The 19,796-nt window shown below is 36.5% G+C and overlaps 1 protein-coding gene across 3 annotated transcripts in view; it reads left to right on the top strand.

Moving 5' to 3' along the window:
* phc2a (polyhomeotic homolog 2a (Drosophila)) overlaps positions 1-17,520 on the top strand; it is a 54,105-nt gene extending 36,585 nt beyond the window's left edge. The window contains exons 8-15 of one of the 3 annotated variants that reach the window (XM_073823446.1): positions 4,241-4,602; positions 4,685-4,838; positions 11,006-11,205; positions 13,193-13,322; positions 13,815-13,929; positions 15,864-15,987; positions 16,081-16,354; positions 16,429-17,520. In XM_073823446.1, coding sequence (XP_073679547.1) covers positions 4,241-4,602; positions 4,685-4,838; positions 11,006-11,205; positions 13,193-13,322; positions 13,815-13,929; positions 15,864-15,987; positions 16,081-16,354; positions 16,429-16,583 — 1,514 coding nt within the window. In that variant the 3' untranslated portion in view covers positions 16,584-17,520. Of the gene's footprint in view, positions 1-4,240; positions 4,603-4,684; positions 4,839-9,814; positions 9,946-11,005; positions 11,206-13,192; positions 13,323-13,814; positions 13,930-15,863; positions 15,988-16,080; positions 16,355-16,428 lie in introns of those variants that run through there. The other 2 variants (XM_073823448.1, XM_073823447.1) reach the window with 2 other exon arrangements.
* The last annotated feature ends 2,276 nt before the right edge of the window (positions 17,521-19,796 follow it).

The following is a 19,796-nucleotide window of genomic DNA, read 5'->3' as shown; positions in this document are numbered from 1 at the left end:
TAAGTCTCAGATACCCCGCAAGCACTAAATAGCACTGTGAGATCCAATGTTAAGCACTTGAATTCAGCAAAGAAATGATTCTGTGATTTAAACTAGTTTAAAGACAGATGAAACAGTGCTGATAAATAATCTACTATTATGGCTATGTTCACACTGTGAGCCTTAGTGCTCAAATTTCGATCTGATTTTTTTGTATAGCTGTTCACATTTTTGTTTTAAATGTGGCTAATATCAGATTTTCAGTATGAACTGACCCACTTGTGCAAAAGAGCAATACAGGTTTCCCAGGTTTTCACAACAAAATCTAACTACCTTTCTTGATAACTTTGGGTATGTTAAATCTGTGAAGTGACTCTCATGAGTGCAGAATTGTGACGAATGTTGCGTGACGTAAAAGTTGCGATATGACTGTTCATACTGTGATCGCATTGCAAAACATCGGACCTGTTTCGGACTTAGTACCACATATGGAAGTGGCACAAATCAGAATTGAAAAGATCAGATTCCATGCGGTTTGTGCTGTTCACTGTCATGACAAAAAATCTCACATGTGAGCAAAAAATTTTTTATTTGCACCACATTTGCCTGCAGTGTGAACGTAGCCTAATTAAACTGAATTGAATTAACATTAAACTGACTTAAACTGAATATCAACGCTTGCCTTCAGTAGAGTTGCTTTATAGCTGAATTTAGTTCACTTTAAAACTAATGAACTTTGCAAAATCGACAGTTATCAAACTAAATTGAGCTAAATAATAAAAGTATATTTAGAGCTACAGTACTGTGCAAAAGTCTTAGGCCAGTAGTATTTTCACCAACAAAAAATGGTTTTAAGTCAGTTATTTCTATCTTTTGCTAGTATGATGGTAGGAAATATCAGTTTACATTTAATAAATAGTAGATAATTGTTAAATAAAATCTATTTATGGCAATATTTTCACAGCATGCTCATTCTACATTTTCACATATGTGCCTAAAACTTTTAACAGTACTGTAGCTTTGCAGGTAGGTTTCTTGAAGCATCTTGGAGACGTTTGCCACGGTTCTTCTGGATTTAGTCTGTATCTTTATTCTGTTTCTTCATGTCATTCCAGACAGACTGGATAATGATGAGGAGATCAGATCTCTGTGTGGAGCACTGGCTGTTGTCAGACTCCTTGTGCAAACCAAATAATCTCACTGTATTATTACAATTAATGGCAAAATGAATGTTTGGAAATGTGAAATGATATTTCCTACTGACACACTAAAGCAAAAGATAAAAATAACTGACTTTTTTCAATTTTTGTTGGTGAAAATACTAGTGGCCTAAGACTTTTGCACAGTACTGTTGTATTCATTTTATAACTGAAAAACAGTAATAATGTTATTTTCTTATTACTGTGAAGCTGCTTTGAAACAATCTGTGTTGAATAAAGCAATATACGAATAAAAGAGACAACTCAAGTTTACACAGAACACATTCTTGCTGAAATTTCTTTCACTTTTACAGTGAAAAGGCGAGGATGTGGGACATTAAAAACATTAAAATCGCTGGTCTAGTGCATATTTGCATGAAAAAAAATCCCTGTGTATTTCACTGCAGGCGTGAATGGAATTGTTTCCGTTTTTTACTTGTGTTTGAAGTAGCATGCAGTATTGAAGCTGGGGAAATGCTATTCTTTAGCACTTATCCCTCAAAGGCCAGGAAGTGTTGCAGACGTTTCTTTTTTTGTCATATTAAACTGGGCTGAGAAAGGCCAACAGTTAATTATTTATCAACATGGGTGGAACTTAAACCAGAATGTGGTCTTCAGTGCTCAAAGAAAGGCCTGCATCTGTTGTTGCTATTCTATGAATGCTTTGAACTTAACAGGCTGCCGGAGGAGTGTGAATATGGCACACTATCTAATATTGTGTTCATTTTGACATTATCCGAACATTACATAGAAGATACAAAACACACTCCCACTACCTTTGAACAGACTCTCTGTTTGTATGGAGTATTTTGATAACAAGCCTATAACGTTTGATCGCTTGCCTTATCACAAGTTGTTTCTTCTTCAAGGCAAAGCATGGCATGAGAATTTAATTTTCTTGAGTAATAATGCTTATCGTCCCAACAGCATTCAGTGACAGGCACAAATGTAATCTTTTAATATAGAGTGTCAAACAGTTCAAATCAATTGCCAAAATGATACAATTGGTTACTTGTCAGGCTGCTCAAAAGCAGAGCAATATTAAAAGTGCCATATTGTTTATGCTCTTCAGGACTGGAGCCTTAACATTTTCAAATGACTCACAGCACATTTAAGGTCCTGCACAAATTAGGCTGACGTTCCTCTGAGTTACCACAGCACAGGCTGTCAGAGTATGTCTAACTGAAGGTTACTTGGAGCCATCTGATTCATCCAGGTCATATGGTGCTTCACAAATGGATGAGCAGAGCTATGCTTTATAGACCTTATATATGACATTCCAGATCAGAAATCCAACCTCAGCCAAATGAACCCATTAACCTCAAGTCAGCAAGACAAACCTGCTAGAACAATGAAAAGCCCTATGGGAATCTCAAAGGCATTGCATTTAGGATGTAGTGCTATATAGTCCAAAAGGGATATTTGACCCAAAAATAAAAATTCTGTCATTAACTACTATTAATTCCTCATGTTGCTCCACACCCGTAAGACCTTCGTTCATCTTCAGAACACACATTCAAATTAAGAATTCTTTCTGACCCTGCATAGACAGCAATGCAACTGACACGTTTAAGGCCCAGAAATGTAGTAAGGACATTGTTAAAATACAGTTGAAGTCAAAAGTTTACATACACCTTGCAGAATCTGCAAAGCGTTAATTTTTTAACTAAAATAAGAGGGATCATACAAAAGTTATTTTAAATTTAGTACTGACCTGAATAAGATATTTCACATGGAAGACATTCACATATAGTCTACAAGAGAAAATAATAGTTGAATTTATAAAAATGACCCCGTTCAAAAGTTTACATACACTTGAGTCTAAATACTTTGTTGTTACCTGAATGATCCACAGCTGTGTTTTTTTTGTTTAGTGATAGTTGTTCATGAGTCCCTTGTTTGTCCTGAACAGTTAAACTGCCTGCTGTTCTTCAGAAAAATCCTTCAGGTCCCACAAATTATTTGGTTTTTCATCAATTTTGTGTATTTGAACCCTTTCCAACAACAACTATGATTTTGAGATCCATCTTTTCACACTGAGGACAACTGAGGGACTCATATGCAACTATTACAGAAGGTTCAAATGCTTACTGATGCTCCAGAAGGAAACACAACGCATTAAGAGCCGGGGAGTGAAAACTTTTCTGAATTTGAAAATCAGGGTAAATTTAACTTATTTCGTCTTCTGGTTCTTCGTGCTTCTGAAGTGCAGTACTTAATGGAAAAAAAGATAAAATAAGTAAAATGTACACATCTTTAAGCTGTTTTTAAGGCTCTTAATGCATCATGTTTTCTTCTGGTGCATCAGTGAATGTTTGAACCTTCTGCAATACTTGCATATGAGTCCCTCAGTTGTCCTCAGTGTGAAAAGATGGATCTCAAAATCATACAGTCATTGTTGGAAAGGGTTCAACTACACAAAAATGCTGAAAAACCAAAGAATTTGCAGGACCTGAAGGATTTTTCTGAAGAACAGCGGGCAGCTTAACTGTTCAGGACAAACAAGGGACTCATGAACAACTATCACTAAAAAAAAATACAAACAGCTGTGGATCATTCAGGTAACAACACAGTATTAAAAATCAAGTGTATGTAAACTTTTGAACGGGGTCGCTTTTATAAATTCAACTATTATTTTCTCTTGTGGACTATTTGTCTTTATGTGAAATATCTTATTCAGGTCAGTACTAAATAAAAAAATAACATGCATTTTGCATGATCTCTCCTATTTTGGTAAATTAATTAACATCGTGCAGATTCTGCAAGGTGTATGTAAACTTTTGACGGAACTGTAGTCCATGTGACACCAGACTGACATGGAAGAAAAGAAATTATTGAATAAAACCATTATTGTTGTTTTATTTTAGCTTCATAAAATTACGTTTGAACCACTGATGTCATAATATGTTCTTTGGAGAACCCAGAATGGCTTTTCTATTGCATCACTATGAAACCCCCTTTATTTCTAAAAGTCTATAATGTAGCTGTTTTATCATACTGTGTGTTTCCCTGAAACTAAAACATCAGTCATATCTGATTGTCTTTTGTTCTGTTAATTCCAGCATATACCCAAATTCAGACCCATCAGCTGCTCCAGCAGCACAAGCAGCAGTTTGTGATACAGCAGCAGCCTCAGTTACTGCAGAGAGGTCAAGCACAGCTTTTAGAGGCCGCCACCATTCATCCTCACGCAGTGCAAGCTGTAGCCATTCAGCCTGCCCTGCCAGCTCAGCCCCAGCAGTGTCCAATCCCTCTGCTGCCCAAAGTGCCTGTTACCTGCCAACAAGCAACCATCTTCCATTCTACTACTGTGAGTCAGCAGGCACTTGCCCAGAATGGACAGCCACCCATGCTGAGCCAGAGCAAAGCAGCACCTCTACAGCTCACCGCAGTTAATGTCCAGATCCAGCCAGTTCAAACTCAGGTAAGCGCACTTGATTTGTATGTATCCTGATTGTGTTAGTTTGACCTATTCTGACCTTGTCTTGTTTTGACACTAATTACAGCTGGGAGTAACCACACAGGATGTGTCCAATAAGGACAACACTGTTCCTCTCGACCCGCAGCTGCTATCCATATCAACACAAGTGCCAACCCACACAGAACAATGCCAATCGGTCAAGCAATCTCCACAAAGTCAAGTGACAGAAAACACAGAAGGTACTGATTATTTTGTTTTTACATTGCTTCATCTTTATCTTCCATCTATTTATTTTGTTAGCTCAAAAGGGTTGTGTATTGTTCAATGTTTTTTAATTGAACAATCCCTGCAAGCATTGTTCCTGTTTTGATTAATACATATATAAGCCAAGTTTGATGAATATATTTAGTACATCAAAGCCACAATAAAAACAGCTTTAGCAGTTGAAAATCAAACTTTCAAATGATTCTGAGGAGGCAAGGGGCAGTGTCTCCTCAACAAATAAATTCATAGAAAAAAAGAAATTCATAGTATAAAAATAAAACATTTCTCTCATCTCCCCGGAGCCCATTGAGTTTTAACAGACCCCCTAATTTAAAGCGTGCAGTGGGTTTGGTGAGGGTTAATTGAGAATGAATGGGGGAAAGTCATGTGAGAGAAGACAGTATATATATATATATATATATATATATATATATATATATATACAGTCAAGCCCAAAATTATGTATACCCCTGGCAAATTCTGACTTAAAACTTGCTGGTTGAATAAAAGTAACTTTTTTTGACTGGAAATGACACAGGCTAGAGATAACAAGACGATGTATAAGAGGCATCATTGTAGAAAAAAATATCACTCATCTTTTATTTACATTTGAACAAAAAGTGGCATGTTTCATTATTATTCATTATTCATACCCTTTTCAATAATCAATAGAAAAGCCTTTATTGGCTATTACAGCAATCAAACCACCAGCAGAGCTTTTACCTCTCTCACTATCCTCCTGGCCAGCACAGGTGTCACTTTTGGCTTCCGACCACGTCCTCTGAGATTTTTCACAGTGCAGAACATCTTGTATTTTCTAATAATACTTTGCACTGTAGCCACTGAAACTTCAAAACATTTAGATATGGTCTTATATCCCTTTCCTGACTTGTGAGCAGCCACAATGCACAGCCGCAGGTCCTCATTGAGCTCCTTTGTCTTAGCCATGACTGTCCTCAAACCAACAGCAGAGAGCTTCTGTTTTTCACCTGTTGAGTTGATTAAAACAGCTGTTCCCAATGAATCAGGGTAATTAGGATGCTTTAGAACAGCTTGGACTATTTGGAATGGTATAGAACTTTGGACTTTCCAAAGACTGTGACAGTTTGCAAAGGGTATGAATAATTTTGGACATGCCACTTTTTGTTCAAATGTAAATAAAAGCTGAGAAATATTTTTTTCCACAATGATGCCTCTTGTACATCATCTTATTATCTTTTGGGAGAAGCATGTGTCATTTCTGGTCAAAAAAAAACTTGCTGGTTGAATAAAAGTAACTTTAAGTCAGAATTTGCCAGGGGTATGAATAATTTTGGGCTTGACTGTATACGTATAAAAAAAAGATTAAAATTCTGATATATTTTTACTTTTTAAAATAACTGTTTTCTATTTGAATATATTTAAAAATGATATTTCACTCATGTGATTCATTAGTCCAGTCAAATGATCCTTCAGAAATCATTCTAATATTCTGATTTTCTGCTCAAAAAACATTTATTACTTTTATTACTACGGTTGAGTAGATTTTTTTTAGGTTTCTTTGATGAATAGAAAGTTCAAAAGAATAGCATTAATCTGAAATAAAAATCATTTGTAACATTATAAATGTCTTTATCATCACTTAAAACATCCCCCCCCCCCCCCCAAAAAAAAAAGAAATACTGATTTCAAGCTTTTGAATTGTATAGTAGTGTACAATGTTATAAAAGGCTTGGTGAGCAGAAGAAAATTTTTTTAAAAACATAAAAATCTTACTGTTAAAAAACATTTTGACTGGTCACACCATAAAACAAAACGTGATAAATCTAAAAAAAGAGGCATGAAATATTGAAACTATTTTGATCACATCCAGCTATAATGACTGCAAAGCCAAGAGCAAAGACTCCTGCAGTAATCTTGACCTAGCCAGACACAGACTGCCTACTACGTCACCACCATCTGTAGGTTTGCCAGTGACAAAACACAAAGGCCAACAACGCGAGCTCTCCCCTCAAGCGGAAGAGTAGATCTGTCACACCCCCAGTGTCTATTGTCTGGTCGCTGCACTTGCGAGTGTGACAGCTTCTGCTATAATTAGGGGTGAGGGTCTGAGCTCCGTCGTTCTCGGCTGGGACGTGAGAATAAAGGTGGACGCACTTTGGCTGTCTGGCAGGTGTGTCGGAGGCCCAACCTCAGACGTTAAATTACGAATGATGATAAACTGCTCTTTTATGAACGGAAATGGCTTGAGGCATCAGAGCACTTGAATCGTAAATCATGTCATGTTTTTAATTGTATCATGCTGACTTCAGATCATTTCTGGCACATTCATAAAAGTTGTACAGCGTCTTTTGTCTTAGATCAAACGCATTTAGTGGTTTTAGATGTGTGGGATTAAAATTGAGCATTTCCATGCTAGTATAGACGGGTGAGTCTCACAGAATTGATCATAGAAGTGGGATATGTCTTCTTTTTATAGCAGACAACAACCCAGCTAACAAAAAATTGTTGTAAGACGCCATTGTGTTCGACTCCCAGCTGCCGAGTGTGGCACATGAGTGGTGTTGTATATCTTACGAACTATACATGCACCCTGGGCTACCCTGAGTCTCTTTGTCCCTGAGGAACTCAAGACCCCTCTTATCGAAACATTTGTGTCTGCTCTCAATATGATATAATCTTGCAGCTAATCTAGGGTAGACCTAAAAAAGCTTTAAAAAATATTTGTACTTGTTTCTCAGTTGACGTATTGGACATATACAATAGTGCAGATTTGTAATATATTTTATTTTCTGATGCTCAATTCACAAGGGGGAAGTTTTAATATGTTTATACTATAAACAACAGTCTGCAATCATAAGCATGTTTTGCATTCATAAAACAGTGTAATTCTCTTTGAAGTCTATGCGAACCAGAAGTTGTAACCAACTTCAGTATTGTAACGTGAGTGAAACTGAATATTGAGGACAGGGCTCGATTTTAGTACACCTCCTTGCAATCTCTAGCTCACAGCAGACCGACGGTTGGAGAGGAGTGGTTAAATGTTCAGGTTTGACTAAAGATTATGAAAACAAACATTTTCTTCATGTGGATTCATTTGCATGGATCAATTGTTCACAACTACTGTGAGCACAACTAATGTGCTCCGGGCAAATTGGTGCAAACTGCTGTCCCACATCTTTTTTATGTCACTACCAAAACAGTTTGTTTTAGTCCATTGACTGAAACTGATTTTGACTACATTTATGATATATAGGAAATATTTATGTCACGCTCTCTCATAGCTACATAGGTATGAGTAGATAGGCCCCATCATTTTGAGGTAAATGTGTTCAAAATTCTGAAAAGTCTGTGTGTAACTTTAAAGGATGTCACTACGAACACCATTTTTCTATTATTAAACAGTTTTTGGCAGTTATTTCATAACATTAATTTTTTATATGTGACAGCTGTTCATCTTTTAGCATCTTTGAGCATCTTTGAGCTACACTCTTAAAAATAAAGGTGCTTCACGATGCCATAGAAGAACCTTTTTGTCTAAATGGTTCCATAAAGAACCTTTAACATCTGAAGAACCTTTCTGTTTCACAAAAGGTTCTTTGTAGCAAATAAGGTTCTTCAGATTTTAAAAAGGTAAGCAAGAAATGGTTCATTAAAGAACCTTTGACTGAATGGTTCTTTGTGGAACCAAAAATGATTCTTCTATGGCATTGCTTGAAGAACCTTTTGAAACACCTTTATTTTTAAGAGTGGTTCAAAAGTATCTAAAGTGGTCACTACAGAAACACTCACGACCGAAACATTTAGTGAAAATTGGGTGTTATCTCATAAAATTGTCACTACCGTAACAGTCACGACCACAACATGTCATCAGTGTTTCGGTAGTGACAAAAGGCAAAACTTAATCCATTATTTGGGGAAAAAAACAACTTTTAATACAGTTTTGCAAATTTTACGTATTTTAGTATGTTTTAGTAGTGTTTTAGTATGTGGGTTAAAATTCTGTAATGTGACACGGTCGCAACCAAAACATTACTGTCACTACCGAAAATTTGCAGTCACTACTGAAACATGGAATGTTTTCTTAAAAATAATGTACACTGAATTATCAACTAAGATGGTCATGGTAGTGCTTGGTTCAATGAATATTGAAACTAATGAATCCTTAAGTTTGAAATCAGTATTAACTTTTTACCTTTTACAAAGAAGAATCGATTTAAAATAGAACAAATCTGATCAGTCACATTTGAAATATTGTTCAAATTGTAACTGTTATTGATTTACCTCTAATAAAATGGAAAATATATATATTTCAGAGCAAAATCTTAATAGGTCAAATATAACCCTTTTTATTAAATGATATATTACTGTGCTTCAGTAGTGAAAAATTTGTGGAGAGGACAAATATTCCAAAACTTTCTGAAAATACAATGAGAATTAATCTACAGCAATTACTAGAAATGTATACCTTGGATATTATACAATTTGCATACATACAAAATTAGTTGAAAATACTTTTTTTCCAAGACATTTCCAACACTGACTTTGAACCAATTATGTAGTGTAGAATTACCTCCTACCTCAGAAGCAAATGTCACTGTTTTCCATTATTAATCTCATATTATCATATTATAATTTCATAAAGATTTAGATATTGTTTCATTACACTATAAATGATAAAGTCGAACGTACTGCAATGTGACATTCCATGTTGGTAAAATAGTATGAGTAGTATGCTATTCCAAAGATAGTCATGGAGTAGCCTACTAGATGCTCTTTCTTTGCCTACGTACGCCTCTGTCATGGAGCCGCTCGCACGTTTTAACCAATCACGGAACGGCTGTCCAAGCGTGTTTGGACCAATCGCAGCTGCGCAATGTTTCCTATTCAGTTCCCCCATACAAAGAGGATTAGAGAGTGCGGCCCCGTTGCTCACATTGAGGGAATCGGTTAGAACAAACAAATCCACGCACACAAAAAAGTTTGGATCGGATCATTTACTGTCCTGCTTTGTATATAACACCAGTGGATTATGGAAGTGTACTCGGAAGCGTTGGAATGCTAAATTCACTTTAGTGTTTTCCTCTTTTGGCGCTTCAAAGTGTAAGTAGAGTGCGTGAGCGGAACAAAGGCGTGTGCTGTTGACAATCACCAGGACGCCTGTGCGTGAGCGTTTGTCTGCAGTGTGAAACCCTGCCAAATGTTCGGGATATAAAGTTACAAAGTTCCTCGCTACTTGTTCTGGGACGAAGGGGTGCGACTTCGTCTTTATGCCGAGATGTGGTTTGCATGCGAGTGTGAGTGTTTTGAACCGTCTCGAGGAAGCATGGGAATAGTGCTGCTACAGTACAAGCGTAACATTTGGCAGTTTTTCAAAACGGGTAGTGCGTGAAAACTTCTGCTTTTGATCTTGACCTATTTTAGATAGTAACAATAGTCGCGTAACTCTCTTCATAAAACAGTTTGTAGTGTGGACATTGCAGATCATATAGATATGAGCTGGCGAAATAAGCAAGTGGTTGCAGGTGGCGTGAATGTTTTATTCCAATATAACACGACTGCTTGTAAACAAATAATGCGAGAGTAGTGTCATGTTTATACATATCACAGTGTGCATTAACTCCAACCCTTCACACGTTTTATCAAAACACTAGGTGACCTACGAGTGTCATGGAATACCGTGATTGAGTCTTCATTTGAGTCGGGTGTTTTCGATTAATTCGTAGAATTAGTATTGAACAGTATTGAAGCGTTCCGTGCCGTTCTCTTATAGTGAATAAGCATACTGTAAATGTTTATTACGCTATTGTATCACAGTTTTATCAACACGCGAAATGGAGTTTTAATAAAACGTACAGAAATGTTAATTCATGTCCATATCACAACAACAAACTGAAATGAGACACGAAATCACTATAAACACTGTTATTATTAAAACTTCTAAAAATAATCTATTAAACTAAATAGCGGTTTATACCCACACGGGTGTTAAAATGCCACGGCGAGATGTCACGGGGCACCTGATGACGCAATTACGTAAATTATCACTGACTGAACCGGATCTTTGAAACTAACCGTTCTAAAGAACCGATTCGCTGAAATGACTCGGACCTGTTGTTGCTATTATGATGTTTCTGATGGATGCTGTTGTGCTCGTGTTCAGCAGGCAGAGTGAATGTGAAGACAGGTGTGGGTTCACCTCCAGCCATGACCTCGGGCAGCGGCAACAATGCGCCCACGGTGACCGGCAGCGCTCCGCAAAATGGCGAGAGTAAACCGCCACCACAGGCGGTAGTGAAGCCCCAGATCCTAACGCATGTCATTGAGGGATTCGTGATTCAGGAAGGAGCTGAGCCTTTTCCCGTGAGTGCGAGTGCTGTTTATGTCAGTTCATCCAGTCTGGATGTTTTGTTTACGTCTGCGGTTTTTTCTTTGGGGTTCTCTCATGATAGTTTAGTAAAACTATAGTGTTTCAACTATATTTAAGAAATGTTTTTCTTTATTATGGTTAGATAAATGTCACTTGAAAAACGAACTTATGTGACAACTACAGAAAACAACAACTACAGCTGCTGTATTTGTAGAGAAGTATAGCAAAAGCCTAAATGTGACCCTGGTCTTAAGTTGCACCGGTACATTTGTAGCAATAGCCAACAATACATTGTATGAATCAAAATGATCAATGTTTCTTTTATGCCAAAAATCATTATGGTATTAAGTAAAGATCATGTTCCATGAAGATATTTTGTAAATTTCCTACCGTGAATATATATCAAAATGTAATTTTTGATTAATAATATGCAGTGCTAAGAACTTCATTTGGACAGCTTTAAAGGTGATTTTCTCAATATTTATGTTTTGTTTGCACCATCAGATTCTAGATTTTCAAATAGTTGTATCTCAATCAAATATTGTCCTATCCTAACAAACCATACATCATACAAGCTTATTTATTCAGCTTTCATTTTAAACCAAAAATTACCCTTATGACTGATTTTGTGGTCCAGGTGTAACCGGTGTTGTCTGCATTGTGTTTTCTTTCTCTCGTAAGGAGCAGCCAGACGAACATCAAGTGACGGTTCGACTCTTCTTTAATCTGATAACACAGAATATGAGTTTAAGCAGTGTGTTTTCGCTCTTGTTATTTCTCTCCCATGCGGAGACAGTGCAGAAAGGGCAAGAGAAAAAGGAAAAACAATAAAATCAATTCAACAAGTGACAAAACAGCATACCTGATATCAAAATATGTTTTTAAGCAGTGTGTTTTCACCCTTCTTGTTATTCTGTTAAAGGAAAGTGCAACGCATTTAGCACATACATTGAACGCATCGATGAGACATCAAAATTAAATCATAACCTCAATTACATACAAAAACATATATGAAAAATAGAGTTATAGATATGATTTAAACAGGAAAACTAACGTTTAAAGTGATATAAAAAGTAAAGATGACATTAGATTAATTAGAACTTGACAGAAACCCACCTCTCCCATGTGGAGACAGTGCGGAAAGGGAAGAGGTGGTGCAAAGACAGGAAATTAAGATTTACGCTGCTGTAGAAATTTGAAGGGGAAGATGCACACACACAGATAGGCACATCAGGCATACTTTGTAAACATTTTTGTGTAATTTTATTTACGAAATGAACATTACTTTCAATACCTGTAACACGGGGTCACAAATATACTTACTGCAGTTAGTGTTACATTAGTAAACCGTGGTACTTTTTTTTTTTTTTTTGGGGTATTCTTAACATGCCCCACTTAAGTAAATTCTCTTGCTAGTAACATTCTAAAGTCATTTATCCTCATGCCATGATACTAAACCCATATGACTGACTGACTTCTGTGGAATATGATAAAGTTTTGAATAATGTGCTGGTCATTTCTGTTGCATTTAATTACAATGAATCCAGGACCGAAGTTGTCAAGCTTCAAAAAAGCACCTTTGTCAAATAATACTACAAAGATAATCAGAATATAGCATTTTATGGACACTTTAATAATGCGTTTATGCCACCTTGTCACATTTTGGAACTTGACAGCCCTAGTTCTCATAGAAAAATATTCTTAAAAAAAAAAAAATCTGTCTTCCACAGTAAAAAAGTCACATGGGTTTGGGTAAACTTGTTTTAAATTGAAATAAGTCCATTTTTTGTTCTTTGTTTATTAAAAGAGGCACACTTCCCTCTAGTGGACAATGTACCACAGTCATAACTTACATCTGCAGACTGGTAGAAATTTCAAAAGCAGTTAGCAAGCACATATAGCATAAATGGGTACATTTAAGCTTGCTATATATGTCATTGTGTAATGAATAATGTTTTTAAACAACGCCTATCTACCCAGGTTGAACGACCGTCCTTGTTGATCGAGAATTTAAAGAAGCAGAAGCAGCATCAGGCTTACTCGGATCTGGATAAGCGGTCTCAGACCTTTCAAAATGCCGACTCTGAGATGGAGGATCTTTCACAGCAAGGTAAAGGTCACTTTAAGGCTGAAATACACTATGGGTGATACTTCTGGTTCATTAGCTGGGAAAAATAAGGTGGATAGTATGGACAAGATGCATCTAGTTGCCAAAAGTTAGAGCTAGTCTGCTTATTGATGAGTTGACAGATTTTACCGAAAATCAGTGTATGATGGGCACAGACTCATAGTTCCATTCAGTCATATGATAACAAACAAGTTTAATATTTTGAACTCCTATCATTTTCATCTGTCATTTGTCTACTAACAACAATCTGATGTTTCAGTGTGAGTTTGTGTTCGGATTGATTTGGAAGTCTGCTAGTGTGTAATCCTCATTTGTTTAGTGTCTGATGCACACTTTTTCTGTGTAACCATTTACAAAGTGACCAAATATATGATGCCTAATGGTGTAAAATCTCCTCAGATTGTGTAGTGTATAGTTGCACACTCAATAGATCACTGATGCTCAGACTGTTCAGCCATGTTAATTCTTTCATAGAGCTGAGTAACCAGAATTCCGAGCCAATGCTGTCATGTGAATTCTGTGGGATTGTAGACTTCGCATATAACTTCAAGAGATCCAAGAGGTTTTGTTCTACGGTGTGTGCAAAGAGGTATGTGGATTGTTCTGTATCAACTGTATTTTGTATCATCTTGGGCTGTCACTAACCTTTACTTTGGTAATCGAGTAATTGGTTGATTATTCTGACGATTAATTGAGTAACCGAATAATTAAATTTTGTTGTGGTAATAAAAATAGACCCAAGCAAACAGCAAGTAATCATATGGTTTTATTGAACAAAACTGTTAAAATACATTATGTATTAAACCAAGGGTCACCAAACTTGATCCTGGAGGGCTGGTGTTCTGCAGAGTTTAGCTCCAACTTGCCTCAACACAGCTGCCTGGAAGTTTCAAGTATACCTATTAAGACCTTGATTAGCTGGTTCAGGTGTGTTTGATTAGGGTTGGAGCTAAACTCTGTAGGGACACTGGCCCTCCAGGACCGAGTGTGGTGACCCCTGTATTAAACAATAGAGCTAACATATGCCTTATAGCAAAAGACAACCTGACGATTGTTTTTACAATTTACAGCGGATCTAATTCTTGTTTAATATTGACTAAACATTTAATTCAAATGTCCACTTAATGTGTTATAATAAACCCAAACTCAACAAATGTAGAGATGACGTTAGAGTCACGCCACACACATAAAAAATAACAGTTTGTGTGGAGCAGCATTTACTGTGAACACACGTACATAACCTACACGCAAATAAATAAAGCACATTTGTTTTTTTTAATTGAATGGCAGCATTTGCGAATTAATAGCATTAGGATTTTTAAATGGGTTTAATATATCATGCAGCCTTTGAAAATGGTCTAATAATGCTTTTCATGGATTCTCGTCTGTGGAATGCGCCACTTCTGGTATTTTGCCAGCAGAGCTGAGTAGATTACTTACAAATTGTAATCCATTACTGATTCCAGATTACATGACAAAAATTGTAGTTAGTAATGTTACATTACACATTTTAGATAATATAATCAGATTACTTTTGGATTACTTTTAGATTACTTTTGACTTAACTCGTTTATCACATTGATTTAAATAGGATTATCTAGTACCATAATGATGAAAAATTCAAAGAGTAAGAAAATATGTTCCATTCATTTAAACATTACATCAAGGTTTCCTAAACTAGGGTTCGTAAAGGATTTTTTTATTAAAATAAATCATTTTAAAACAAAGTCCCTTTCAAGGGTATTTATATAGTCTTTGTTAACAATTAAAATAAACCACTTACTAAAAAAAAAGTGTATTTTTATCATATTATTTACCTACATGCCCTGTGACCATTAATCAACAAAGAAACCATGAACATGCAAATGTGATACTTAATTATTCAAATATTTATTGTAAAATCTCAGGGGTACTTAAAGTTATTTTATGAATAAGGTTTTGGAATGCCTGCATTACATGTAAATAAGAAATAATGCAAATATATGCATTTAATGAGTTTGAAAGACAAAAGCCTTCCAAAGACATAACCACAGAGTGATAAATGTGTTCATCAGTAGTTGATGCAATGTTAAAACCCTTCTTTAACCTAAAACTATTTTTGTAAATCCAGTGATCAAATGCTGTGTTGCCACCTGACTAATGACTAGTCTATGTGTGAATGTCCACAAAACTGGACTTCCTGAGTGTATATAAGCGGTAGACTATTTTAGAAAGGAAGATTTAAAAGATGAAAAAGAGAAATTAGGGAGAGTCAATGAATTATGATTAATTTATTGCTATTGTGTGAATATGTAATCAACAAAGTAACTGTAGTCTGATCTGATGAGTATTTTAAAATGTAACTTAATTTTTGGAATCTGATTACGTGATCCAGATTACATGTAATCCGTTACTAGCCAGCTCTGTTTGCCAGTTTCTCAACACTGGTAAAATGCGAACAATGGAGGACTCAAATTGAATTGAGGAATCGTGACAGCCGTAGTATCAACACTTGGTTGAGTGGTTGCTTTTCTTCTCTCCCAGGTATAATGTTGGATGCACAAAGCGAATGGGACTTTTCCCAAGAAAATCAACCTCGGAGAACCCAAAGAAACAGAAAGCCTCCAACGCCAATCATCATAACAGCAGCACGGATGTCAGGAAGCGGGTAATTGCTGTTTTTTCCTGTCTCGTTGCCCTATCCCATTAGATTTGTCTATGCAGAAGTGTCTTTACTTCTCTCTCTTGTGTTCTCTCACAGAATCCAAGTGCTCAAACAAACATGGGTGCGTCTTTGTTATCCCCACATCCATCTCATCCAAGTCACGGTGAGTCCAGCCAGTGCTCAGACATGTCCAGCTTCGAAGAGCCCATTTCGCCCCTGTCCAACTCCAGCTTTGGAGCCCAGAGGCTTCAGAACGACGAAAGATTCGATCACAGTAGAGAGCTCCCTCTCCTGACACAGCACTTCCTCGCCAGCGACCCCACCAAGTGGAATGTCGAGGACGTCTATGAATTCATCTGCTCTCTGCCAGGTAGCTACCATAATGCTTTCTTTGACTCACAAGTGATTTAAAAAGTGATTCACTAACAATCTCTTTCGCAACAGGCTGCCAGGAGATCGCCGAAGAGTTTCGCTCTCAGGAGATCGACGGCCAAGCCTTGATGCTCCTCAAAGAGGATCATCTCATGAGCACCATGAACATCAAACTGGGCCCAGCACTGAAAATCTTTGCCCGTATTAGTATGCTCAAGGACTCGTAGCCTTTCCCGCAGCATCATCTAATTTGGAATGGACTTCCTACACCTCTGCACTGGTTTCCTCATCCCATTGTGGCTTTGGGTCCTGGGGATTGCTGCTCCTCAAAACCACAAACTTGTGTATAGTTCTCGTCACAGTCAAATGGTTTCATCCCTAAAGCATGATGTGACTTGATTACGAATTTCTTGTGTGTTCAGCTGTGCCAGTTCTGGGAGGGGGGCGACAATCCATCATGTCAGGAAGACAAGCACAAGTACTTTACCATTTGTGCAAACAAATGCTCATATAATGGTAGCATTAAAACAGGTTTACAGTTTCTTTACTGTTTTGAACTGGACTTTGTGATTTGTCTGTCATAAAGTGACATTGTCGTAGTTCTGGTTGTCATTGTCACAGCAACTTGTGATGTTTGGTTAGCTAAGGAAAATTTTGTACCTTTAGCCTTGCAATGTGCCATCACTTGTCGGTAGTAAACTGTTCAGGTTTGTTCATCTCACAGGATGTTCTTCAATTCACAAGCAGTTGCATTAGATTTTTGTACTCAAATGTGGCATTTTTGACACAGGGATAACTGGAAATAAAACTTTCTCCAAGACGTGCCTAATATTTTTCTAAATAGCCCAAAGATTACACAATTGTTCTTGTTTTTTGTTCAAGTGAAGGCATTTCCAAAACACATTTCCCAGTATTCTGGTTCAAGGACTGCCAGTGATATCACTCTACTTTTAAGTTCACAACCCATCTCTGTATGAGTGGATGAACTGGGATCGTTTTTCATAAATCAATGTTATCCCAACCATCAATGTGTGCACTCATGTTTGGAAAGCTAGTGCAGCTTGTGTCTCTATTTTTTACATTCATCATTTGATCAAATTTCTGTATTTATTGAGAGCAAGTCTCTGATTCTGTTTTATATTTGAAAATAAAACTGAGAAAACATTCAAGCTGTCAGATGATTGTTCTTCCATTGAAACAAAAGCTCACATGTCCTCATATTGTAAAGCAAGTGAATTGTTAGGTTGGATAAAATGTTTTCCTAATTGTATTTAGATAAGGTTATTATCTCCGTTTATGTAATTTAAAGGGATAGTTCACCCAAAAATGTAAATTCTGTCATTAACTACTCACCTTCATATCATTCCAAGTCTGTAAGACGTTAGTTCATCTTCAGAACACAAATTAAGATATTTTTTATTAAATCCGATTGATTTCTGACCCTGCATAGGCAGAAATGCAACTTACACGTTCAAGGTTCAGAAAGGTAGTAAGGACATTGTTAAAATAGTCCATGTTACATCAGTGGTAGAACCGTAATGTAGAGAGTAAATTTATTAATGACAGTATTTTCATTTTTGGGTGAACTATCCCTAAGTCCTGAGAGGTTTGTAGATGGGACATCGAAGCAAGATGGCGGAGCAATTCTATTTTTGCTATGATTTTAATTTATTACGTTTTTGTAAAATAAATAGATACATATTTTAACACATTTGTACAATACTATGATATTATTTTGTTCATGGAACTTAGTATTACTGCAAATTATATTACATTTTTATTCCTTTCAATTCAGTTTACCGCCAATACAGACGCTGCATCTCTGACAAGCTTTTCCCTTTTGACTTTGTGGTGGCCTTCGTGCACGTTCAACAAGTAGTAAATGCCAATTATATAGTCATAGTTTTATGTAAATTACACTGATATTGGTTTTAGAGAGCGGTTTACACAATAATAAATCCCCTTACTTGTCCAACAGAACGATGACCAGTGGGTATCACCTATTAGTAGGTTATCCGTCGTCAAATCTCTTCAGGTAGAGTGTGCTGTGCAGAAGTTTGCGTTCGTTTTCTCTTTGTCGGTCTTTAAGTATATTGGCTTCTGTCCTTTTTTGATTCGAATGAAATAAGTTTGTTCCATTGTACAATTTTCGCTCTTCGCATCACAAAACTCCAATAAGTTATGCTACTATCTTAATCTAAAAAGGTTACAGGTGTGGCAGCCAATCAGCATACGTCTTCTCCCCAACGTTTACCTCGCAGTTCACGTTATTTCAACATGGCGAAAATTAGAGGGCGACCCTATTAAACAAAGAAAACTATTTCAAACACAATCATATTTAAAAATAAAATAAAATAAACGCACCTTTTAAAGAAAGCTGTGGGATATCAATCATAAAATGTACCTGACTCCATTTACTGAAATGTTTCTTGAAAAAACGTACCTACCTCTGTAACTTTGGACTCAATAAAAGCAAATTATTTGCCTTTTACAAGTTGAAATCACAGATGTCAGACAGCTGCCATGTGCATTAACACAGTGTTTTCACGATGCGTCATCAATCTGCCATATTGGCGGCACTGAACGTAAGCAACGCCACTGAACCGAATGGAACTAGCAAATTTGGCAGATTATTGCTGCTGAAAATGGTCAATTTTTGTCATGTTTTGGGCTGGAGTAATCAACCGGACAGCGAAAAACATTTGCAGTACTACAGCCTTCCAAAAGTTATAACAAATCGAGGAGAAGCATGGAACAAAAGGCGTTTGTGGTTGTCCAAACTGAACCAGGATTTCCAGGGCAAGAATCTTGACAACATTTGTGTTTGTTCTTATCATTTCCGGTCATGTAGGTGAAATATTAGGCTAATATTTTAAATAAACTGCTTGTACGTATCTTTACCACCTATTAACTAGTTTGTCAAAGTATTGCACCATTTCCTGCTTACTAATTTAATCTCTATATGATTTAGCAGCTTCCACAGGTTTTTTCTATGGTTTAGACAGCATAAATTGGCAGAACATATTCAGTAGTAAATTAACCGTGCAATCAATGCTGTTGTTTACATCTCTCCAGTATGGCCGTGCATCCGGGTAACTGACCAAACCGCGACGAAAGTGCAAACCCTCTATTCAAACTAACCATGAACACTTTAACCTCAACATTTAAGGTTGTATGAATTAACATCGATCAAAATGCATTAAACATGAATTCATGAATGATAACAGTACATTTATGAATTAACTAACCTAGACTAATTAAATGCTGTTAAAAAAAGTTTTACTTCCTGATCCCTAGTGTATTAACCAATGTTAAAGCATTTTTTGTATTAAAAGAAATACTTCAGCAAGGATGGATTAAATTAATCAAAAGTGATAGTAAAGTCTTATAATGTAACACGTTTTCTTTTTTAAAATAAATGCTGATGGTTCTATTAATCA

Source organism: Garra rufa, chromosome 18 (assembly GCF_049309525.1).
Source record: "Garra rufa chromosome 18, GarRuf1.0, whole genome shotgun sequence".
Taxonomy (NCBI): Eukaryota; Metazoa; Chordata; class Actinopteri; order Cypriniformes; family Cyprinidae; genus Garra; species Garra rufa.
This window is presented reverse-complemented; position numbering and strand designations above follow the sequence as displayed.